Source organism: Malaclemys terrapin, chromosome 23 (genome assembly GCF_027887155.1).
Source record: "Malaclemys terrapin pileata isolate rMalTer1 chromosome 23, rMalTer1.hap1, whole genome shotgun sequence".
NCBI classification, from domain to species: Eukaryota; Metazoa; Chordata; order Testudines; family Emydidae; genus Malaclemys; species Malaclemys terrapin.
This window is the reverse complement of record NC_071527.1, coordinates 19,310,536-19,334,978: the sequence shown is the minus strand read 5'-3', so window position 1 is coordinate 19,334,978 and position 24,443 is coordinate 19,310,536. Positions and strand designations below refer to the sequence as shown.

The following is a 24,443-nucleotide window of genomic DNA, read 5'->3' as shown; positions in this document are numbered from 1 at the left end:
CTGGGCCCCTCCCCCAGATCCTGACCCCATTAGCTTGTCCCCCAATCCCCCCACCCCAACGGGCCCCTCCCCCCAGATCCTGACCCCATTAGCCTGTCCCCCAATCTCCCCATCCCTGACCCCATTGGTGCCCTCCCCCAATCCCCTCCTCCCTGACCCCACTGGGCCCCTCCCCCAGATCCTGACCCCATTAGCCTGTCCCCCAATCCCCTCCTCCCTGACCCCACTGGGTCCCTCCCCCCAGATCCTGACCCCACTGGGCCCCTCCCCCAAGAGCCGTGACCCACTGGCAGCCTCTACTTACCCTCTTCCCTGGGGGACCGGGGGGACCCGGTTCTCCAGAAGCGCCTGCCGGGCCCTGCACACAAACCACAAGGTCAGTAGGAGCCTGGGGGCCCCACACGCTCAGGGGAAGGGGCCCCAGAAACTGACAAGGAGCTTCAGCTATAGCTCAGCACCCCACCCCCCCACAGGGCCCTTTGCTTAGGGGCACCAGGCACCATCGCCCAGGGGTCTCTGTGAGGGGTGCTGGGCACCCAGGGGTCCCCCCCATTGCCCAGGGGTCTCTGTGAGGGGTGCTGGGCACCCAGGGGTCCCCCCTCGCCCAGGGGTCTCTGTTAGGGGTGCTGGGCACCCTCTGGACTTTGCGCTGTGACGGAGGGGGGAAAGGGTTACGCAGTGCAGGAGAAGGGAGGTGCGCGCGTCTGGACAGGACATAGACCCCTTGCAGCCACAGCCGGAGGGAGATTTTCCTGGCCTTGCGCAGGGACGCTGAGGGGGCCCCAGATCGGGGGCCCAGGACGGCAGGTGAGAGTCTGGGCCTCACAGATCCCAAGGCACCGCTGTGCCCATCTTGTCCGACTCCAGCCGGCCAGAGCCCTGCAGCCCCCAGGCGGACTGAAGAGTTACCAGCGCTGGAGGAGCCGCCCGGCCCCTGGGACGGGCCAGTGGCTAATCACACTCCCGGGTAACGGCCCCATTCACAGTCTGGATGCGTCTGGCTGCCCCGGCCAGCCTGGAGCGCATTCAGTGGGGGAGCCCCGTGTAAATACCCCCCCCCCCATGGCGCTGATCGTCACTCCTCACCCTTCTGTTCAGTTGCGTCAGCGGCTGGTGGCCACCTGGTCACGGGCCAGCCCAGGCTCGGGGCAACCCGGGCGGATCCTGTTCTGTACACGGCCCCGAGGCTCCTGCCAGAGCCAGGGTGCTGGGCTGGACAGGCCATCGCGTGCCCCAGCCTGGCCGTCCCGGTGTTCACAAATACATCGAGCTCTTGGCATTTCTCACTCTGAGGCAGCTTCTCCGACCCCCCTCCAATGTATCAACCTCCTGCCTGAATAATCCAGGAGCGTCTCAACCAGAAAAGATCCGCAGCCAACGCCTACGGCAGGAGCCGTCTGTTCAAGCCGCGCCGGAGACGCTAAGGGCCTCTCTCAACAGATCCTTATTTCAGCAGCTACAGAAAACGCCAGCCCTCGGCCATCACAACCAGCCTCTTTCTGGCCATTCCCTAATGGCCAGCGAGCCACCGGACCATCACTGACAACAGCTGAGAGCCAGATACAACTCGGCTCCTGCGTAACGTCAGAACGGCCAGACCGGGTCAGAGCAAAGGTCCATCTAGCCCAGTGTCCTGCCTCTGACAGTGGCCAGTGCCAGGGGCCCCAGAGGGAATGAACAGAACAGGGAATCATCAAGTGACCCATCCCCTGTCGCCCATGGCCAGCGTCTGGCAATCAGAGGCTAGGGACATCATCCCTGCCCATCCTGGCTAATAGCCGTTAATGGACCTATCCTCCATGAACTGATCTAGTTCTTTTTTGAACCCTGTTATAGTCTTGGCCTTCACAACATCCTCTGGCAAGGAGTTCCACAGGTTGACTGTGTTTTGTGTGAACATATACTTCTTTTGTTTGTTTTAAACCTGCTGCTTATTAATTTCATTTGGTGACCCTGGTCCTTGTGTTACGTGAATGCATAAATAACACTTCCTTATTTACTTTCTCCACAACAGTCATGATTTCATATCCCCCCTTAGTCGTCTCTTTTCCAACCTGAATAGTCCCAGTCATTTTAATCTCTCCTCATACAGAAGCTGATCCATACCGGGGTGACCAGATCTGCCTGCAGCATTCAAGAGGTGGGCGTCCCGTGGGTTTATATAGAGGCAACAGGACAGTTTCTGTCTTATTATCTGTCCCTTTGCTAACAGTTCCCAACATCCTGTTAGTTTCTGTGCCTGATGCTGCGCACTGCCTGGATGTTTTCAGAGAACTCTCCACCATGGCTCCCGCATCTCGCCCTGGGGCAGCTGACATTCACCCTGAATACAAAGAAACTCTCAGGCGTGGTGGGCCCATGGCTCCCGAAGCCAATCGGGGGGGTTGGGGAGCTGAGTGACCGTGGGCAGGTGACTGGTTTGTTGCCTTCAGGCCGGCTGGAGCAGGGACCCAGACAGGACAGGGTGGAGCAGGCTGAATACCAGGGTTCAGGCCCCCAGCTGGCCCCACACACCCAGCCTCCCCTGCCCTGGTTTGTCCCTGCAGGTGTGGCTGGGTTTGTATTTCCTTTCCCTGCTCCCCGCCCCAGCAGCCAGCCTGTGCGCGTCCCTCCTAGACCAGCCAGCGGGGCAGCTTGGGATCTCTCACCCCCGGACTGACAGAGCCGGAGATCTGGCCCAGATGGGCTCCCTGGCGGCTCGGCTGGGCGGAGCCCAGGTCTGATGAAGCAAGCAATTTTCTGGATGGTCTGCATGAACACTGTGTGTGCCTCAGTTTCCCTGTGTGCTGCGTGTGTAAGGACAGGTGGCGGGGGAGGGGATATAGGGGGCTGGGCTGGGGACAAGGAGCAGCCGGCCCATGGGGACGGACCCAACTGGCTGGGACTGGCCAGGCCGAGGCCCCTGAGACCTGCCTGGGCTGGATTCAGACGTACAATAAACCTCCTGTTTGAGGCTGGCTGGGTCACTGCTGGGAGCGACTGGGGGAGGGGGCGTTGCTCCCTCTGGGGTGGGGGTCCCGGGGCCCACGGCAGAGCCAGGCTGCTGAAGGCTCAGAGGTGCGGTCCCAGGAGGCGGCAGGGCCACCCTCGCCGGGGCACTGCGGGGCATTGCTCCCGGGGTCATTCGGAGCCGAGAGCCGGGGCCTGGCTCGGCCGCATGGCCCATGTCTGAGCCTTCGCTGCTCTACGCCAAACTGGGGCCATCCTGGGGCCGGGGGCCAACGAGCCCATCTCTGCTTGGGGGACACGCCCGGGGGTCGCTGCCGGTCCTGCCTGAGCCGCGCTGGTCCCTGCAGAGGGGCCAGGTCTGTGCCCAGGCGTCGGGCTCAGCCGGACCCACCGGGCAGAGCTCACGGCGGGCAGCAGGAGGGCTGGAGCCCCCAGGCTCAGCCTCGGAGGCGGTGAGGCGCGTGGCCAGGCCTGCAGGAAGAGCGAGTCCCCTGGGGGCTCTGGCATGCCGAGGGGCTCCTGCCCGGGGGGCTCAGCACAGAGCTGTAGATCCGTGACATTCCCCCCCCCATCACGTGTTGGCCCCTCTGTTAGGGGGCCCGGGGCCTCTCCCTCAGGGGCTCTGGGTGCTGGTCCCAGCCCATGGCAGGAGACGATGTCTGTGCAGCATGGGACCCCCCCGTTGTGCCATCACTCACCGGCATGCCTGGGTCCCCGCCGTCACCCTTCTCCCCGGGGGCTCCGTCCAGGCCCTGCGCACATGGGACGGGTTAGTGCCCCATCCCAGCCAGAGCCACCCCCCACTGGCAACCAAGGGGCTGCCCAAACTCAGCACTGCCCCCCTCCTGGGAACAGAGCTGGGGAGAGAACCCAGGAGTCCTGGCTCCAGCCCTCCCCCCACTAGCCCCCACTCCCCTCCCAGAGCCAAAGATAGAACCCAGGAGTCCTGGACAGACCCCTCCCCCCAGGGCCTGGCTGGACTGGGCTGATGCTGCCACGTGCTGGGGCAGCCCCGGGAACTCCCTTGCCCCCCTCATGTGGGGGCAGCACAGCGGGGCCGCAGGGGCTGTGTGCCCAGGTCCCCGTCTGCAGGCACAGTCTGGGGGAACATGGGAGGCTCAGGCCTGTCAGGATGGGCTGGAGCCACGTGGGGTGAGCAGGGGTACTCACCGGCACCCCGGGGTCTCCAGGGGGGCCTGGGTCGCCAGGAAAGCCGATGGGGCCCTGCAGGGAGAAAGGGTCCGTGAGCCGGAGGCAGAGCCCGAGAGACCCCTCGAGGCCTGGACACCGGGGGAGTGGGGGCAACTGGGGGCTGGGCGGGTGTGTTGGGGGGGTGCAGGGTGAGGGCAGGTGTCAGCAATGAAGTCACGCCCCCGTTCCCCTTGTTCCTGGCCCCATGTAGTACCCCCAGCCCTGCTGGCCCCATGCAGAGCCCCCCCCCCCCACTGACCCCATGCGGTGCCCCCCAGCCCCGCTGGTCCCATGTGGTGCCCCCCATGCAGTGCCCCCCCACTGGCCCATGCAGTGCCCCCATGCAGTGCCCCCCCCACTGGCTCCCTCCTGTGTCCCCCAGCCCCGCTGGCTCCATGCGGTGCCCCCCATGCTGTGCTCCCCCAGCCCTGCTGCACTCACCAGGTTGCCTTTGGCTCCGTCGTCTCCTGGGGGCCCCCTCTTGCCCGGGGCCCCAGCAGCGCCCGACAGCCCGGAATCCCCCTTCTCCCCCAGCTCCCCATTCATACCCTGCAGGGAGACACGGGCATCAGGGCCGGCACTGGGGGGCAGCGTCCCCCCCCGGCACTGCTTCCCCCGCTCCATGGTGGCCCCCGCATGGGGCTGGTGGACACGGCACAATATGGTGTTAACCTGAGGGCCTAGCTGCCGCAGGAGAGGGCTGGGCCAAGCACCCTCAATTTCGTTCCAGCCCCCAGACCCCTCAGCATGCTGCCGGGGGGCCCGGTCCCTGGTCCCCGCTGCGTATGTCCTGAGCATAGACAGAGACCCCCCGTCCCACTGTGCCCCAGAACTTACCGGCCGGCCCGGCTCCCCTGGGGCCCCGGGGTCTCCCGCCTCGCCCGGCTCCCCCTGCGCAAGGAGAGACGAGCAGAGTGAGCCCCGCGCTGCTGCTCCTCCCGGCCCAGGTGATGGGCCCAGCCCCGCCAGGCTGGGAGACCCAGAGGGCAAGGCAGGGGGCAGAATAGACAAGGGGGGGATTTCTGTAAAATTTATATGGAAACTATGAGTGACTCAGTTTCCCCACTTGCACTGTACTGCTCCCCCCCCCGAGTGTTCATTTTCCTTCTAGGGCGGGGGAGAGGGGAGGGGGGCTGTGGCCCCACCGGCCTGTGTGGGCTGGCAGGGTTCACTGCCCTGGAGAGACCAGAGCTGGGCAGGGGAGGGGGCTGGGATGGGGCCCTAGGGAGGGGGCTGGCACAGGAGAGGGGGGTGTGCAGGGACATTGCTGGGAGGCGGCCCGTAGCTGGCTCTGGGGGGCGGAAGGTTCCCATGCACCCTTCCCAGCTGGGGTCCCCAGGGCCCTGACTGGGGTGGGGGTGGGGGGGGTCACAGCATCAGGTCCAGTGCCCCTCCCCCAACTCACCTTGTCCCCGACGGCGCCCGGCTGACCCGTTCCACCTGGCATCCCCTGAGGGCCCTAGGGACGGGGGGGGGAGGGGGGAGGGCCAGAAAGAGTTAATTAGCTCACCCACTGACCTGACCCAGGGCCGAACATTAGAGACTGGTTAGTATGTAACTGAGCAGAGCTGGGAAATGCAGCCGCATTGTTAGGGGTAGAAGGGAGCTGGGTGCTCAGGGCTTGGGATGGCAGCAAACAAGTCTGGTCTATTGCTAGAGCTTTGATTCAAAGATTAGAAAAAGGAGAATTAGTATTTAGGGAGACACTTGAGGGAAATAGTATTATTGTCTCTATGTCTCTTTGAAGGTTGTGGTAACCTGGATCTGAACGGTTAATGGGTAAATGACCCTGTGCTAATTGCCAGGATGTTTGGGAGAAGGAGAGTTAAACCTATTATTTTCTCAGGCCGAAAGGCTGCTGGAAATGTATAAAACCCTGGGACACGCGATCTGCTTTGGGTTTCAAGAGGGGGAAACCCTGAACCACAAGGATTGAGATCCCCAGTCACTGACTGGTGTCTCCCTGAATATGGATATTGGACTATAACTTCTGGACTATCATCACAAACTCCTTCCCCCCACAGGGGCTGTGCCCTCCCAGGGAGTGGGGCTCACAGCAGCCTCTGCCCCCCAGACACCCCCTGCGCCTGGAATCTCCCCCCTCCCCAGGAATGGACAGGGAACTCACATCGCCGCCGGCAGGTCCCTGTGCCCCACGTGGCCCCGCAGCACCGGGGGGGCCCTGCAGAGAAGGGAAAGGACAGGCAGTTAGAGCCAGGGAGTACGGGGCACCCGACGGGCACAGTCACTCGGGGAGGGGCAGGAGGGGGATCTGAAGGGTGGCGGAGAGGCAGGGAGATGTCTTCACACAATGCACAGTCAACCTTTGGAACTCTTTGCCAGAGGATGTTGTGAAGGCCAAGACTATAACAGGGTTCAAAAAGGAACTAGATAAGTTCATGCAGGACAGGTCCGTCAATGGCTATTAGCCAGACTGGGCAGGGACAGTGTCCCGAGCCTCTGTTTGCCAGAAGCAGGGAATGGGGGACAGGGGATGGGTCACTTGATGATTCCCTGTTCTGTTCATTCCCTCTGGGGCATCTGGCATTGGCCACTGTCAGGAGACAGGACACTGGGCTGGATGGACCTTTGCTCTGACCCAGGCTGGCCGTTCTGATGTTCTTATGGGAGCTGAGAGGAGGAGGAGACAAGGGGGGGAGGGGGAGCTGAGGGATGGGGGAGCTGAGGGGCCGGGGGAGCTCATACCATGGGGCCGACATCTCCGGTCTCACCCTTCTCACCCTGTGGGCCCGGCATGCCCTGCGGAGAACCACACAGGGGGTTAACTGGGGGCATAGGGGCTGCCTGACCCCTCCTGGGACAAGGGCACCCCCAGCTCACAGGCCTACCCCCAAACTGCTCTGCTGACACCAACCCGCAGCCCCCACTAACCCAGCCCTGGGCTCCCCCCCAGCGCTACCAGTGCCCCTCACTCCCGACCTGCAGCCCCTGCCAGCCCAGCCCTGCCCCCCCCCAGCTCTGCCGGTGCCCCTCACTCCCGACCTGTAGCCCCCACTAGCCCAGCCCTGCGCCCCCCGCAGTGCTACCAGTGCCCCTCACTCCCGACCCCTGCCCCTGCCAGCCCAGCCTAGCTCCCACCCGTGCCCCGGGGCCCATCCCTACCTGCAGTCCGACAGGGCCGCTCAAACCAAGGAATCCCCGCGCCCCCTCGTCTCCCTTCTGGCCAAACATCCCCTGCTGCCCACGGCGGCCGGGCTCTCCGTCCACTCCCTGCAGGGCCAGAGGGGTTGGGGTCAGCGCCTCCCGGTGCAGAGCCCTCCTGGGGGGCAGAGCTGGGGGTCATGCAGCTCGCAGGGGGGTCACGCAGCTTGGGGGAGTCACACAGCTCAGGGGGGTCACGCAGCAGGACACTGGGGCAGGAGGGGTCTCCTGGGAGTGTCAGACACAGGCCCTGGGCACTAGTGGGGCACGGGTGGCGGGTGTGCGTGACTCCCTGGCAGGGAGCAGAGGGGAGTGTGAGGAACTGGGACTGTTCTTACTGTGGTCTGTGAATGCTGACAGGGGAGTGTGGCTAGGATAGTCTGCATTGGGGGATGGGAGACTGACCGGAGAATACCTGAGCATGTAACATGAGAACCCAGGAAGGGGTTAGAGGCCAGGTGACACCTTTGCCCGGGAAACTGAACAAAGGCTGTGGGAGGGGTCGCTGAAGGGGGAGTTTCAGGGGCTGGCTGGTGATATGGCTGGGAGGCAGACGGGGCTCTGACCTCCCAAGAGGGCTGTGGGGCCCTGGGACCCCAAAATGGACCTAACTAAGGGGGGATCCTGTTGTCTGTGCTTGCAAGACCTGTCTTGGACTGTATTCCTGTTGTCTAAATAAACCTTCTGCTTTACTGGCTGGCTGAGAGTCATGGTGAATCACAGGAAGCCGGGGGTGCAGGGCCCTGAGTCCCCCACACTCCGTGACAGGGAGCAGTTGGAGGGTGACTGTGATGAGGGCCCCGGGGGGCCAGCTGGGCGCTCCCTAGATACTCACCGCGGAGCCGGGGTGCCCGATGGGTCCCTGGATACCGGTCGGTCCCGGTGGGCCCTGGTGGGGGAAGCACAGAGATAGAGCTGGGGCAAAAGCAGCCCCTAAACCAGCCCCCCACCCCCTTACCTGCCCCACTGTTCACCCACCCAGCATCTCCAGCCCCTTCCGAGCCCTCCACTACACCCCTCCCCTGTCTCCACCTGCCTCCTCTGCACGGCCGGACTGGGTGTGAGGAGCCCGGTGGCGGGGCCCAGTCAGGGCCCCCCAGCGACCCCAGCGCTGCCCCCGGTACTTACCGCCTCGCCCTTGTCCCCCTTGCTCCCCTTCTGTCCGGGGCCCCCCAGCTCCCCCTGCAAAGGCAAAGAGACCTCGATGAGACCTTCTGAGGACCCCACGCCAGGGGAACCGTACCCAGGGACCCCGCCATCGCCGGAGGAACCATCCCCCCAAAACCAGCCATCGCCACGGGAACCGTCACCAGGGACCCCGCCATCGCCGGAGGAACCATCCCCCCAAAACCAGCCATCGCCACGGGAACCGTCACCAGAGACCCCGCCATCACCGGGGGAACCCTCCCCCCCAAACCAGCCATCACCACGGGAACCGTCCCCATTGCCGGGGGAACCGTCGCTGGAGACCCCAGCTCGGCACGATGCTCCATCCCACCTACCTTGTCGCCATCCTCGCCCGCAGGGCCCGGGGGTCCGGCTGGGCCTGGCAGGCCCCTGGGCCCCTGAATCCCATCACGCCCGGCAGGGCCCATCGGGCCCCTCTCGCCCTGTGGGGCAGAAAAGGGAGCAACCAAAAGTAGGGTCAGTGGGGGGGCCACACGGACCAACCTCCTCCCCCCACCCCACGGGGCACAGACCGACCCCCGACCCCCAGGGTCCCCAGCCCACCCACGGGGCACAGACTGACGCCCTAAAAAGGGGCAGCCCCCCCGCTGCACTCACACTGCCCCCCTCCAAGAGCCCCACGGGGGAGGGGGGGGGTCAGGGTCCAAGCGCAGCCCTGACAGGAGCAGCCAGCACTTACCGGGGCGCCCTTCTCTCCAGCAGGACCGGGGGGGCCCTGCTCCCCCCCATGGCCTGGCAGCCCGATGCCTCCAGCTGCCCCTGAGGGGCCTCGCTCGCCGGGGGAGCCCTGGGGAGAATTGCACATTGGTTGGGGGGTGCCGTGCCCCCAATTCCCCCATGGAAGTCCCCCCACCCCCAAACTCCACTGAGACCCTGCCCTGAGAGCCATCAGAGTCCACCATCTCGCACCCCCTCCTGACAGCGCCCCCAAGTCCCCCATTGACCCTCCCACCGACAGCCCCCCAGAGCCTCAGCCCCCCAACCCCACAAGCCTCCCAAAGGCCCCCCAAGAATCCCCAAACCCCCTTCCTGCCAGAAGTCCCCTGTGGGCCCCCACCCCAGCATGGGGATGGGGCCATGGGGCCAGCTACTCACTGTGGGGCCCGGGGGCCCGGGAGGCCCCTCCCTGCCCTTCAGGCCAGCTGGCCCCTGTGGAGGAGACAAGACAGAACCGTTACACCCGCGGGTGCCCCATCCCAGCACCAGCCCTCCCGGCCCCCCACCCAGGCAGCACTCACCGCCTCGCCGGGCGCAGCCCTGGCGCCAGGAAAGCCAGGGATTCCCGGGGGGCCGCTCTTCCCAGGCAGGCCAGACGAGCCAGGGTCGCCCTAGGGGACAGAGACGGTTAGCAGTGCGTGGGGACCCCTCCCACACCCTACACCCCCACCGCAGGCAGACACCCCTCACCCTACCAGAGCCGAGGAGGCAGGGCCTGGGGCAGGGCACAGCCCCCCATTCCCCAGAGCTGGCTGGGGACGCCGAGCCCCCGGTCCGTACAGGGAGCAGCGAGGGGGCCCAGCAGGCCGAGGCAGAACGCGGGGGGCCAGAGCAGTTGCTGGGCATGTGAAGAGCGGGAAGAAGGTGACTGTTTGCCAGGGGGCCCTGAGCAGCTGACCCCAGGCCTAGGGTGTCACAGCCTGTGACGAAGTGGGGTTTTATTCATCTTGTTATGCTGCATGTGAGTCTTACTGTCCTGTGCTAATACTCTGTGTGCCTCAGCTTCCCTGTGTACTGCACCAATACTTAGGTGGTGGGAATTGGGGGTGTGAGTTTTGCTGGGGCAGGTGAGGCTGTCCAGGTATTTGCACCTGTGTAACCTGACCCACAACTGTCCTCACCCACAACTATTTCACATTTGGGGACAATATATACCTTCAAGTCAGCGGCACTGCTATGGGTACCCGCATGGCCCACAGTATGCCAACATTTTTATGGCTGACTTAGAATAACGCTTCCTTAGCTCTCGTCCCCTAACGCCCCTACTCTACTTGCGCTACATTGATGACATCTTCATCATCTGGACCCATGGAAAAGAAGCCCTTGAGGAATTCCACCATGAGTTTAACAATTTCCATCCCACCATCAATCTCAGCCTAGATCAATCCACACAAGCGGTCCATTTCCTGGACACTACTGTGCTAATAAGTGATGGTCACATAAATACCACCTTATACCGGAAACCTACTGACCACTACACTTACCTACATGCCTCCAGCTTCCATCCAGGACACACCACACGATCCATTGTCTACAGCCAAGCTCTAAAATAGAACCGCATTTGCTCCAATCCCTCAGATAGAGACAAGCACCTACAAGATCTCTATCAAGCATTCTTAAAACTACAATACCCACCTGCTGAAGTGAAAAAACAGATTGACAGAGCCAGACGAGTACCCAGAAGTCACCTCCTACAAGACAGGCCCAACAAAGAAAATAACAGAACACCACTAGCTGTCACCTTCAGCCCCCAACTAAAACCTCTCCAGCGCATCATCAGAGATCTACAACCTATCCTCTCACAGATCTTGGGAGACAGACCTGTCCTCGCTTACAGACAACCCCCCAACCTAAAGCAAATACTCACCAGCAACCACACATCACTGAACAAAAACACTGACCCAGGAACCTATCCTTGTAACAAACCCCGATGCCAACTCTGTCCACATATCTATTCAAGTGACATCATCATAGGACCTAATCACATCAGCCATACCATCAGGGGCTCGTTCACCTGCACATCTACCAATGTGATATATGCCATCATGTGCCAGCAATGCCCCTCTGCCATGTACATTGGCCAAACCGGACAGTCTCTCCGCAAAAGAATTAATGGACACAAATCTGACATCAGGAATCATAATACTCAAAAACCAGTGGGAGAACACTTTAACCTGTCTGGCCATTCAATGACAGACCTGCGGGTGGCTATATTACAACAGAAAAACTTCAAAAACAGACTCCAATGAGAGACTGCTGAGCTGGAATTGATATGCAAACTAGACACAATCAACTCAGGATTGAATAAGGACTGGGAATGGCTGAGCCATTACAAACATTGACTCTATCTCCCCTTGTAAGTATTCTCACACTTCTTATCACACTGTCTGTACTCGGCTACCTTGATTATCACTTCAAAATTTTTTTCTCTTACTTAATTGGCCTCTCAGAGTTGGTAAGACAACTCCCACCTGTTCATGCTCTCTGTATGTGTGTATATATATCCCCTCAATATATGTTCCACTCTATATGCATCCGAAGAAGTGGGCTGTAGTCCACGAAAGCTGATGCTCTAATAAATTTGTTAGTCTCTAAGGTGCCACAAGTACTCCTGTTCTTTTTGTGTAACCTGAGACCCAGGAAGGGTGTGTGACCAGGTGACACCTTTGGCCCGGGAAGTTAGACAAAGAGAAGGAGGAGGGGCATGAAGGGGGGTGTCGGAGGGAGGTCACGTGGCTGGAGACTGGCAGTCTGCGTGGGGGGAATCCAGAGCGTCTGGCCCAGGACTCCCAAGATGGACTTGGCTGAAAGTCACTGATGTCTGTGCTAACAAGCTCTGTTCTACGCTGTGATCCTGCAGACGAATAAACCCTCTGTTTTACGCTGGCTGAGAGCCACGTCTGACTGCAGAGTTGGGGGGCAGGACCCTCTGGCTTCCCCAGGAGCCCGCCTGGCTTTGTAGGGAGCAGCCCCAGAGCATCGCCCGGGGACTCTGTGACAACATGGTGTGTGTCGGACCCCACGCTTCTCCCACGAGCACCGGAGCAGAGTTGACATGAAATTGGAGCCCTGGTCCGTAAGGACCGACTTGGGGAACCCCGCTCTGCAGAAAACGCTCAGCAGCGTGTCTGCCACGGTGTCTGCCTCGCTAGAGGACAAGGCCACCGCCATGGGACAGTGAGTAGCGAAATCTACCACCACCAGGATGTATTTTTCCCTGTCCGACTTGCCTTGCTGAGGGGTCCCCAAGATGAATAAAACCCCACTTCGTCACACGGCCCCTCTGCATTTACCAGGGTGGGAGGTTCTGAGACCTTCTCTAGGGTAAACAGGCACTAAGCGGGGGCTGTCCTAGGGCTGGGGGCACAGCAGGCTGGATGGGACCCTATTAATCTCTTCCCCAGGCACGCAGTCAGCCTGGGCAGAGCTAAGGGTAGGACCCAGGAGTCCGGGCTCCCCCACCTCCCCCGCTCTAACCACTAGACCACACTGTGACAACGTGGATTTTTCCTCCTTTTTATGTTGTACGTAAGCAGAGCATCGGACCCACCCACTCCCCGCCCAGAGCCGGGCAGAGAACCCAGGCGTCCGGGCTCCCAGCCCCTGGACAGCTCTGCTTGCCGTGCTGCCCAAGCAGGAACTGGGGGTGCGTGCCCACACAGCCCCTGCTCCCCCGGCCTCCAGCATGGCACTTACCTTGGCCCCTTCCCGGCCGGCAGCCCCTGGCAGCCCCTGCTCCCCAGGGGGGCCAGGGGGGCCCGGATGCCCCCGCTCTCCAATGGGGCCCGTCTCGCCCGAGCTACCCTGAGGGGCAGAGGAGGGGGAACAGTGAGGTGGGGCAGGGTGGGCTGGATCCAATGGGGGGCTTGCTGGGCCCTGCAAGAGAAGAAGCAGCCCCACCCCCACAGCAGCCGGGGGCGGGGGTCGAACCTGCAGCAGACGTCCCAGGCAGCTCAGCGAGGGGCCCACGTCAGCCCTGCCACCCCCCAAGGCCTGGGGGGCCTGGCCTGGCCAGCTGTACCCCGCGGGCACAGAGGGAGAGCAGGGCGCCCCCCACAGGACACGCCTGCTGACTGCGCCGCCTCCCAGCCCAGCAATGGCCCCCCCCATGGACAGAGCGGGGGAGGGGGGCATCACAGGCCACTGACAGGAAGACGGACCCAAACTCCCAAGGTGTGGGGCCAGGACGGGCATGGGGCCAGGGGGCGCGGGGCTCACTCACCTGGGGTCCCACCACCCCCGTGGGGCCGGGGGGGCCAGTCTTGCCATGGTATCCCTGCGGAGAGACGGGGGTGAGTGTCCGGCAGCCCCTGCAGCCGGGTCCCACTTGGGGGGCAACAGGGCGTGGGGGGGCCACTCACCGGCTCCCCGCGCTGTCCTGGGTGTCCGGGCAGCCCGTCCTTCCCGGCCGGGCCCTGCAAGGCGCAGAGTCAGGGGCTGCGGATCCCACTGGGGCCTGCCCCACACGCCTCCCCCCCTCCAGGGCAGCTCCACGCACCAACCAGCCTGATCCCCACTGGGGCCTGCCCCACACGCCTCCCCCCTGCCCCGGTCCCTCGCCTCCGCCCCCCCCCGGTCCCGCCCCACATGCCTCCCTCCCCCGGCCGCCCCACACACCTCCCCCCTCGGTCCCACCCCACACGCCTTCCCCCACGGCCCCCCCATCCCACCCCACACGGCCCCCCCAGGGCCACCCCATGCGTTAACGGCCAGATCCCTACTGGGGCCTGCCCCACACGCCTCCCTTCCTGGTCTCACCCCCCACGCCTCCCCCCAGGGCCGCCCCACACAGCTCCTCCCATAATGTCTCTCCCTGAACCCCAGCCCTGCAGGAGGGACCCCTAGGAGGGTTTGTTTCCAGCCCCGGGGGAGGGGGGGTGAGTTGTACTTACGGGCGGCCCCTTCGGGCCTCGGAAACCGTTGGGGCCCTGCGACCCCTGGGGGCCCTGGGAGAGCAGGAGAACAGGGGTGAGCACAAGGGGGACAGCACCCGGACCCCCCTCAATTCCCCTCCCCCACCCTCTCCCACAGCCCCCCTGGGCCCCTGTATTCCCCTCCCCCTCCCCTTAGCCCCCCCCCGGACCCCTGTACCCCCCCTTCCCCCAAGCCCCACAGAGGCCCTGCCCCCCCGGGTGGCTGTCACCCCCCCAGGGCAAGGGGGGTCAGTGGGGGATCCCCTCCACGCCCACAGACACTGGCCAGCCCATGGGGTCCCCGCTCAGACTCACCTTCTCCCCCCCAGCTCCGGGGGCCCCGTCATGGCTGGCGTCGCCCTGGGGACAGAGAACCAGGCTGAGGGTGGCCAGGCTTCCCCATGGGGACGGGGACCCTGCGTCAGAGCACGCACCAGCCGGGGCACGGGCAGCAGGGATGGGCACCGGGTAGGGGTGAGTCGAGGGGATGGGGACGAGGCAGGGACTGGGGGGGCGGAGCAGGGGGCAGGATGCATGGCAGGGGTGCCAGGGGAGGAGGATGGGGCGCTGGGGGGCACTGGGCACTGGGGGATACCAGGCGCCTGGGGGGCACCAGGCACTGGGGAGCACTGGGGGGCACCGGGCACTGGGGGGCACCGGGGGAGGGCCGGGGGACACCGGGCAGAGGGAGGGCTCTGGGTAGGGGTGAGTCGAGGGGATTGGCACGAGACCGGGACTGGGGGGGGGGGTGGAGCAGGGGGCGGGACGCATGGCAGGGGTGCCAGGGGAGGAGGATGGGGTGCTGGGGGGTACCGGGCACTTGGGAGCACCGGGCATGGGGGGGCGCTGGGCAGAGGGAGGACACTGGGTATGGGGGCAGAGGTCAATGGGGTGATGGCAGGGAGCTGGATCGGGTCCCCAGCACCCCATGGAGTGGGGCTAGGGTGCTGTACCCATGGGGCAAGGGGGCTGAGACTGGGCACAGGGGGTCTGGCTAGTACCCAGCAGGTGGACACCGACACAGATGGACGGACGGAGCGGGTGGGGCTGGCGCTGCACAGCCAGACCCTGAGGTACCTTCGGGCCCGGCTTCCCCGTCGGCCCCATCTGGCCTCGCTCCCCTGGCAGGCCCTGGGCAGAGAGAGGGAGAGCGGGATGAGCGGGGGCAGCGTGGGGCAGGCTGCCGGAGACCGGCCTGGCGGATGGGGGGCACCGGGGCCTGCTCAGCGCTGGGGTGGGGCTCTGGAGCCCAGCTGGGGCCGATCACTGTGGGGGTGGGGGGCTACAGGGCTCAGCCAGTCACTGGGGTTTGGGGGGGCTCTGGGGCCCAGCTGGGGCCGGTCACTGTGGGGGTGGGGAGGTTCTGGGGCTGGTCACTGGGGTACTGGGGGGGGCTGTGTCCCAGCTGGGGCTGGTCACTGTGGGACGTGGGGGGCTAAAGGGCTCGGCCAGCCACTGGGGTATGAGGGGGCTCTGGGCTGTGGGGGGTTCTGGGGCCCAGCTGGGGCCGGTCACTGGGGTATGGGGGGCATCAGGGCTGGTAGCTTGGGAACAGGAGGGCTGTCACCGGGGCCAGAACCGGCTCCTTGGCCTGTCCCCCAGCGCTGAGGGGGGCCGGGGAGGTCTGGGGCCGCTCACCGGAGGTCCACGCTGTCCCTCCTGCCCGGCCTGTCCAGCCTTGCCCTGCAGGGGGAGAACAAAGCGGTAGCGTGGGTGAAATACTGTGCGTGGCACTGCCCTGCCCCATGGGCACACGCGCCCCACGCCTGCCACCACCTGGGAGTCAATATTTAGATCAGGGCCCAGCTCACTCACCCTCTTTCCTTTCTCCCCGGCAAGCCCCAGGGGGCCTGGGAAGCCGGCAGAGCCCTGCAGGAGAGAGCACAGGTTAGGGGGGCGAATCCAGGGGGCCTGGGGCCCCCTCCCAGGATGCCGTGGGCTCCAAGGCCCCAGACTCCTGCCCCCCACTTACCTTGGGGCCCTGGCGCCCCGGGTAGCCCGGCAGGCCTGGCATGCCCAGCTTGCCCTACAGGGAAAGAGAACAGAGCTGAGAGGCGGCAGGACTCCAAGCCAGACGCAGGGGCGAGGGGACGGGGACGCACTCACCTTCTCACCCGCCAGGCCGGAGGCGCCCGCCTCCCCCACGGGGCCCAGCTGGCCCTTCAGCCCCTCGGGGCCGTCCTCCCCCCGCGGCCCCAGCGGCCCCACGTCACCCTGCAATGGAGAGAGAGATGCCCCCCAGTGCCAGGATAGCACGGCATTCGGGACTGGGGCTATCCCTGTGCCGCCCCCTTCACCCCCTCGCCCAGAGCTCCCCTCCTGCCCCCAAGTCCCACCCCTCCCCCTCCTGCCCCACACCCAGAGCCCTGTGTGACAAAGTGGGGATGTTCTTAATGTTTCCTCTAAATATTGTAGGGGTACCTCAGTTTCCCCTATGCATTTCTTAAGTCTCTAGGTGGTGGGATAAAGGCCAGTGTGCATAAAACACTGACACTCTGTCTCCTGGCAACTAATGGCCGGGGCCTTTTCCCCCTGCAAGGGAATAGCTAAAGGTGAACAAAGAGATCAGGTGACCTCCTGGCTCGGGAAAGGAACTCAGCAGAGGAGGGGCTGGAGGGGGTTTCAGTTTGGGGCTGGCTGGGGACGTGGAGTCAGGGCAGACGGGGGTGTCGGGCTCGCTGGGCCCCAGAATGGACCCAGCTGAGGGGTCCTGTTCTCTGGACCTACAAGCTCTGTTTTAGACCGTGTTCCTGTCATCTAATAAATCTCTGTTTTACTGGTTGGCTAAGAGTCAAAGTGGGGGTGCAGGACCCTCACCCTCTGGGGGTGCAGGACCCCGCCTGGGCGGACTCGCTGTGGGAAGCGCACGGCGGGGCATATGCTGAATGCTCCCAGGAGAGACCCAGGAGGTGAAGCCGTGTGAGCTTCTTGCCCTGAAGACAGTCTGCTCCGAGGGAGAGGAGGTTCCCCAAAGTCCTGACTGGCTTTGTGGGGAGCAGTTCCAGAGCATCGCCTGGGGACTCCGTGACACCCCCCACCCCTCCCCTCCTGACCCACACCCAAAGCCCAACCCCCTCCCCCGTGTCCCTGCACCACTGCCCAACTCCGACAGGCCCAGCCGGTAGGAAACGCCCCACATTTTGCGGTGAAATGTGCAGTCAACACCCCCCCGCCAGGAGGGGCCCCACTCACCCTGTTGCCCTTGTGGCCCATGTCACCCTTGAATCCGGGGAATCCGTCTTCTCCCTGGGCAGAGACACGGGTCAGGCCGGGCGGGGCCAACCCCGAAACCTGGGGGGTCCCCTTCTCGGAGCGAACTGGGAGCACAGCCCCTTAACGACCAACGTGGGTCTCCCGCACCCACCCCCACCTCTGCCAGTGCCCCTCACTCGCGACCCGCAGCCCCTGCTAGCCCAGCCCTTCCCCCTCAGCTCTGCCAGTGCCTCTCACTTCCGACCCGCAGCCCCTGCTAGCCCAGCCCTGCCCCCCAGCCCTGCCAGTGCCCCTCACTCCCGACCCGCAGCCCCTGTTAGCCCAGCCCTGCCCCCCAGCCCTGCTGGTGCCCCTCACTCCCGACCCGCAGACCCTGCTAGCCCAGCCCTGCCCCCCTCAGCTCTGCCGGTGCCCCTCACTCCCAACCCACAGCCCCTGCCAGCCCAGCCCTGCCCCCCTCAGCTCTGCCGGTGCCCCTCACTCCCGACCCACAGCCCCTGCCAGCCCAGCCCTGCCCCTCAGCTCTGCCGGTGCCCCTCACTCCTGACCCACAGCCCCTGCCAGCCCAGCCCTGCCCCTCAGCTCTGCCGGTGCCCCTCACTCCCGACCCGCAGCCCCTGCCAGCCCAGCCCTGCCCCCCTCAGCTCTGCCGGTGCCCCTCACTCCCGACCCGCAGCCCCTGCTAGCCCAGCCCTGCCCCCCCTAGCTCTGCCGGTGCCCCTCACTCCCGACCCGCAGCCCCTGCTAGCCCAGCCCTGCCCCCCCAGCTCTGCCGGTGCCCCTCACTCCCGACCCGCAGCCCCTGCTAGCCCATCCCCAGTCCCGCAGTGGGACATTTTTCTTTCCCTTGTCACCTGGCAGGTCCCAGCTGGTATATGTGTCTCCCCCACCCCCCCCCCCGTCATCCTTACCTTCTCCCCTTTGCTTCCCTTCAGGCCCCTGGCTCCAAAGGCCCCCTGCGGAGACACGGGGGGGGGGGGGTCAGAGCAGGACTCTGGGCCCCGAACACTGTGGAGGCAGCACTGCATCCAGAGTGCAGGGGCTGGGGGGCTACAGCGCTGCGGGGAGGGGACCCAGCCAGCACCCCCCATGCTCCCTGCTGGTGTCGGTCTGGAAGCCCCCGGGCACGTAGGGAGAGGGACTGGGGGAAGAGGCCCCAGGGCACATGGGGGGAGGGACCGGGGGGAGAGGCCCTGGGGGGTTACCAGAGTCGCAGGGGGAGGTGCTGGCATGGCAGTGGGCAGCTCCCGTCTGGGCTCTGACCTTGCCGTGGGGCTGGCCTGGCTGATGGCCCGGGGTGGGGGAAGGGCAGCGGGGAGGGTCCCTTCGCTGGAGCCCGGCCGAGCATTGGGGGGCGGTGTGACGTTATTGACATAATCTGGGACCGAATAGAACATGGTTGCAACCAAAGTCCTGTAGTGGCACCAAATCTTATATAAAGGGGGTCAAATGAGGTGTCTAAGACGAGGTTATGGTTTGCTGGTTATGATTATGCTGTCTGTATGTGTGTATCAGTTTTGTAGTTGAAGTTATGAATATTGGCTCTATACTGTCTGTATTTCAAACTTATATAGATTCATAGATTCATAGATTATAGGACTGGAAGGGACCTCGAGAGGTCATCGAGTCCAGTCCCCTGCCCGCATGGCAGGACCAAATACTGTCTAGACCATCCCTGATAGACATTTATCTAACCTACTCTTAAATATCTCCAGAGACGGAGATTCCACAACCTCCCTAGGCAATTTGTTCCAGTGTTTAACCACCCTGACAGTTAGGAACTTTTTCCTAATGTCCAACCTAGACCTCCCTTGCTGCAGTTTAAACCCATTGTTTCTGGTTCTATCCTTAGAGGCTAAGGTGAACAAGTTCTCTCCCTCCTCCTTATGACACCCTTTTAGATACCTGAAAACTGCTATCATGTCCCCTCTCAGTCTTCTCTTTTCCAAACTAAACAAACCCAGTTCTTTCAGCCTTCCTTCATAGGTCATGTTCTCAAGACCTTTAATCATTCTTGTTGCTCTTCTTTGGACCCTTTCCAATTTCTCCACATCTTTTTTAAATTGCAGCGCCCAGAACTGGACACAATACTCCAGCTGAGGCCTAACCAGAGCAGAGTAGAGCGGAAGAATGACTTCTCGTGTCTTGCTCACAACACACCTGTTAATGCATCCCAGAATCATGTTTGCTTTTTTTGCAACAGCATCACACTGTTGACTCATATTTAGCTTGTGGTCCACTATAACCCCTAGATCCCTTTCTGCCGTACTCCTTCCTAGACAGTCTTTTCCCATTCTGTATGTGTGAAATTGATTTTTCCTTCCTAAGTGGAGCACTTTGCATTTGTCTTTGTTAAACTTCATCCTGTTTACCTCAGCCCATTTCTCCAATTTGTCCAGATCATTTTGAATTATGACCCTGTCCTCCAAAGTAGTTGCAATCCCTCCCAGTTTGGTATCATCCGCAAACTTAATAAGCGTACTTTCTATGCCAATATCTAAGTCGTTGATGAAGATATTGAACAGAGCCGGTCCCAAAACAGACCCCTGCGGAACCCCACTCGTTACGCCTTTCCAGCAGGATTGGGAATCATTAACAACAACTCTCTGAGTACGGTTATTCAGCCAGTTATGCACCCACCTTATAGTAGCCCCATCTAATTTGTATTTGCCTAGTTTATCGATAAGAATATCATGCGAGACCGTATCAAATGCCTTACTAAAGTCTAGGTATACCACATCCACCGCTTCACCCTTATCCACAAGGCTCGTTATCCTATCAAAGAAAGCTATCAGATTGGTTTGACATGATTTGTTCTTCACAAATCCATGCTGGCTGTTCCCTATCACCTTACCACCTTCCAAGTGTTTGCAGATGATTTCCTTGATTACTTGCTCCATTATCTTCCCTGGCACAGAAGTTAAACTAACTGGTCTGTAGTTACCTGGGTTGTTTTTATTTCCCTTTTTATAGATGGGCACTATATTTGCCCTTTTCCAGTCTTCTGGAATCTCTCCCGTCTCCCATGACTTTCCAAAGATAATAGCTAGAGGCTCAGATACCTCCTCTATTAGCTCCTTGAGTATTCTAGGATGCATTTCATCAGGCCCAGGTGACTTGCAGGCATCTAACTTTTCTAAGTGATTTTTAACTTGTTCTTTTTTTATTTTATCCGCTAAACCTACCCCCTTCCCATTAGCATTCACTATGTTAGGCATTCCTTCAGACTTCTCGGTGAAGACCGAAACAAAGAAGTCATTAAGCATCTCCGCCATTTCCAAGTTTCCTGTTACTGTTTCTCCCTCTTCACTAAGCAGTGGGCCTACCCTGTCTTTGGTCTTCCTCTTGCTTCTAATGTATTGATAAAAAGTCTTCTTGTTTCCTTTTATTCCCGTAGCTAGTTTGAGCTCATTTTGTGCCTTTGCCTTTCTAATCTTGCCCCTGCATTCCTGTGTTGTTTGCCTATATTCATCCTTTGTAATCTGTCCTAGTTTCCATTTTTTATATGACTCCTTTTTATTTTTTAGATCGTGCAAGATCTCGTGGTTAAGCCAAGGTGGTCTTTTGCCACATTTTCTATCTTTCCTAACCAGCGGAATAGCTTGCTTTTGGGCCCTTAATAGTGTCCCTTTGAAAAACTGCCAACTCTCCTCAGTTGTTTTTCCCCTCAGTCTTGATTCCCATGGGACCTTACCTATCAGCTCTCTGAGCTTCCCAAAATCTGCCTTCCTGAAATCCATTGTCTCTATTTTGCTGTTCTCCCTTCTACCCTTCCTTAGAATTGCAAACTCTATGATTTCATGATCACTTTCACCCAGGCTGCCTTCTACTTTCACATTCTCAACGAGTTCCTCCCTATTTGTTAAAATCAAGTCTAGAACAGCTTCCCCCCTAGTAGCTTTTTCAACCTTCTGAAATAAAAAGTTGTCTCCAATGCAGTCCAAGAATTTGTTGGATAGTCTGTTCCCCGCTGTGTTATTTTCCCAACATATATCCGGATAGTTGAAGTCCCCCATCACCACCAAATCTTGGGCTTTGGATGATTTTGTTAGTTGCTTGAAAAAAGCCTCATCCACCTCTTCCACCTGGTTAGGTGGCCTGTAGTAGACTCCTAGCATGACATCTCCCTTGTTTTTTGCCCCTTTAAGCCTAACCCAGAGACTCTCAACACTTCCGTCTCCTATGTCCATCTCTACCTCAGTCCAAGTGTGTACATTTTTAATATATAAGGCAACACCTCCTCCCTTTTTCCCCTGTCTATCCTTCCTGAGCAAGCTGTACCCATCCACACCAACATTCCAATCATGTGTATTATCCCACCAAGTTTCAGTGATGCCAACAATGTCATAGCTGTATTTATTTATTAGCACTTCCAGTTCTTCCTGCTTATTCCCCATACTTCTCGCATTTGTATATAGGCATCTAAGATACTGGTTTGATCTTTCCTCCCAGTTTTGTCCTGACTCTCCTTTCTCTCTGCCAATATAGCCCACACTCCCTCTCGTTTCTGACCCATCTCCCCGGTCTCCATGTTCCCCACTTACCTGTGGGCTTTGCTCACCTGTCCCCGTCGAACCTAGTTTAAAGCCCTCCTCACTAGGTTAGCCTTTAAACTAACTATGCTTCTGGGAGACACCCCAGACAAGTTGGTGTTAGCTCTGCCTAGCCTGCTTGATGGCCCATTAAGGGCCATCAGCCATACAATTGACCCATTGAGAGAAGGCAGATACGCCTTGTAACTCAGCAAAGTATGCAGGGACTGGCCCATGTGACTCCAGACTCCATTTTGCTGTAATTTTCCACAGTAAGAACAAAGAGATGTTCTTACACCTGGAAAAGACTATAAAAGGCTGATGCCTCATCTCCATCTGGTCTTCAACCCTACTTCATGCCTCTGGAGGGACTTTGCTACAAACTGAAGCTCTGAACAAAGGACTGAATGACCCATCCCAGCTGGGGATGTTCCAGAGACTTGATTTGAACCTGCAGTTTATTCTATCACTGGTACAAGCCTGAACCAAGAACTTTGCCATTACTGTATGTCATTGATTCCATTTAACCAATTCTAACTCTCATCTCGATCTTTTTCCTTTTATGAATAGACCTTTAGATTTTAGATTCTAAAGGATTGGCAACAGCGTGATTGGTGGGTAATATCTGATTTATATATTGACCTGGGTCTGGGGCTTGGTCCTATGGGATCAAGAGAACCTTTTTCTTTTACTGGGGTATTGGTTTTTATAACCATTTGTCCCCATAACGAGTGGCACTGGTGATGATACTGGGAAACTGGAGTGTCTAAGGGAATTGCTGGTGTGACTTGTGGTTACTCAGTGGGGTGAGACCAAAGTCCTCTTAGTCTGGCTGGTTTGGTTTGCCTTAGAGGTGGAGCCTTGAGCTGTGACTGCCCTGTTTTAAGTGATTTGTCCTGAATTGGCGCTCTCAGTTGGGTCCTGCCAGAACCAGCATCGTTACAGGCGGTACCCACCTTAACCCCGCGGGGGCCTGGGTAGCCAACGGGTCCCACGGCGCCGGCTGGGCCCTAGGGAGAGAGAGCCTCAGACACCCCAGCCCTGCTCCCCCTGGGCCTCGCCCCCCACGGAAACGCCCTGCCACAGGCCCCACCGCTCACATAACCCCCCATGGGCCCCGCCCCTCATGGAAACGCCCCCCCACGGGCCCCACCCCCACATGACCCACCATGGGCCCCGCCCCCCATGGAAAGGTCCCCCCCAGGGGCCCCACCCCACAGGCCCCACCGCTCGTAAAACCCCCCATGGGCCCCGCCCCTCATGGAAACGCCCCCCCACGGGCCCCACCCCACAGGCCCCACCGCTCGCATGACCCCATGGGCCCCGCCCCCCATGGAAACGTCCCCCCCACCAGCCCCCCCCGACAGGCCCCACCCCACAGGCCCCACCGCTCGCATGACCCCCCCCGCCATGGGCTCCATGGGCCCTGCCCCCCCAAGGGCACCGCCGGGATGGGACTGTGGGCCTGGGGCGTGTGGCTGCTTGGTGCCCCTAGAGGCACCTCCTCCCTGCCCCACACCTGCTCCCCATGTGCCCCCAATGGGGGGCAGCCCAGGCACTGGGGGCTCTGTACCTGGAGCCCTTTCTCCCCCGCCGGCCCCTCTCTGCCTGGGTGACCCTGCAAGGAAGCACAAGAGACATGGGGAGGTTAGCGCCAGGCTGGGCTCCGGGGGCCCCAGCAGCCCCCCCCCAGCCCCAATCGAGCTCACTGGCGACAGGGGATAGAAGAGGGGGGATGGGGGGGCTGCTCGGGGAGATGGGACATGCTGGGGAGGGGGAAATGCCAAGGGGAGGGTGTGCCCGGGGGTACGACGTGTTGGGGGGGCACATGCCGTTCTCTGCCTGTGTGTTTGTGCCTTGGGGGGAGCATGCTGGGGGGGGGTGTTCCCAGGGGGGGACTGTCACGGAGTGTGGGGGAGTCAGGGCCCTGCACCCCTCACTTCCTGTGATTCCCCGGGACTCTCAGCCAGCCAGTAACACAGAAGGTTTATTAGATGACAGGAACACAGTCCCAAGCAGAGCGTGTAGGTACAACCAGAACCCCTCAATCAAGTCCTTCTGGGGGTTCAGGGAGCTTAGACCCCAGCTTGGGGTTCCCTGGGTTCCACCACCCAGCCCAAACTGAAACTAACAACTCCTCCAGCAGCTCTCTCCCCCCTCCCCCCAGCTCCTCCTCTCCTTTGTCCAGTCTCCCGTGCAGGTGTCACTTCTCCCACCCCCCCTCCTGGCTCAGGTTACAGCTCAGGTAACTTCCTGCAAGAGAAGTCCCCCATCCCCAATGCAACCCCCCTGCAACATTCCCAGGTCAAATCCACCCACTCCCTGCTCCGTCACAGGGATGGGGGGGGGAGGGACATGCCGTGCTCTGCCTGTTTGTTTGTGTCTGGGGGGGGGCAGGATGTGCCGGGCAAAGCCCAGGCCTGCATTTGAGTCCCAGCCCCTCCCCTGCCCCCAGCACCCCCAGTACTTACGGGGGGGCCGTCGGCGCCAGCCACGCCCTGCATGCCCCGCTTCCCCGGTGGGCCCTGCGTGGAGAAAGGACATGTTATGGGGGCGCCCCCCCCCCAGATCCTACCCC

General features: G+C 61.3%; 1 protein-coding gene across 6 annotated transcripts in view; it reads right to left on the bottom strand.

The window, feature by feature from the left end:
• The window catches only part of COL5A3 (collagen type V alpha 3 chain), a 51,198-nt gene that overhangs the window by 7,321 nt on the left and 19,434 nt on the right, over positions 1–24,443 (bottom strand). For all 6 annotated transcript variants that reach the window (XM_054012901.1, XM_054012904.1, XM_054012902.1 and 3 more), the window contains 30 exons: positions 24,337–24,390; positions 23,439–23,483; positions 22,822–22,875; positions 18,245–18,289; positions 17,313–17,366; positions 16,227–16,334; positions 16,093–16,146; positions 15,936–15,989; positions 15,759–15,803; positions 15,198–15,251; positions 14,436–14,480; positions 14,100–14,153; positions 13,569–13,622; positions 13,430–13,483; positions 12,904–13,011; positions 9,729–9,818; positions 9,586–9,639; positions 9,170–9,277; positions 8,805–8,912; positions 8,431–8,484; positions 8,138–8,191; positions 7,264–7,371; positions 6,847–6,900; positions 6,269–6,322; positions 5,546–5,599; positions 4,978–5,031; positions 4,582–4,689; positions 4,120–4,173; positions 3,648–3,701; positions 305–358 (listed from right to left, as the gene is read on the bottom strand). In XM_054012901.1, coding sequence (XP_053868876.1) covers positions 305–358; positions 3,648–3,701; positions 4,120–4,173; positions 4,582–4,689; positions 4,978–5,031; positions 5,546–5,599; positions 6,269–6,322; positions 6,847–6,900; positions 7,264–7,371; positions 8,138–8,191; positions 8,431–8,484; positions 8,805–8,912; positions 9,170–9,277; positions 9,586–9,639; positions 9,729–9,818; positions 12,904–13,011; positions 13,430–13,483; positions 13,569–13,622; positions 14,100–14,153; positions 14,436–14,480; positions 15,198–15,251; positions 15,759–15,803; positions 15,936–15,989; positions 16,093–16,146; positions 16,227–16,334; positions 17,313–17,366; positions 18,245–18,289; positions 22,822–22,875; positions 23,439–23,483; positions 24,337–24,390 — 1,944 coding nt within the window. The remainder of the gene's footprint in view (positions 1–304; positions 359–3,647; positions 3,702–4,119; positions 4,174–4,581; positions 4,690–4,977; positions 5,032–5,545; positions 5,600–6,268; positions 6,323–6,846; positions 6,901–7,263; positions 7,372–8,137; positions 8,192–8,430; positions 8,485–8,804; positions 8,913–9,169; positions 9,278–9,585; positions 9,640–9,728; positions 9,819–12,903; positions 13,012–13,429; positions 13,484–13,568; positions 13,623–14,099; positions 14,154–14,435; positions 14,481–15,197; positions 15,252–15,758; positions 15,804–15,935; positions 15,990–16,092; positions 16,147–16,226; positions 16,335–17,312; positions 17,367–18,244; positions 18,290–22,821; positions 22,876–23,438; positions 23,484–24,336; positions 24,391–24,443) is intronic.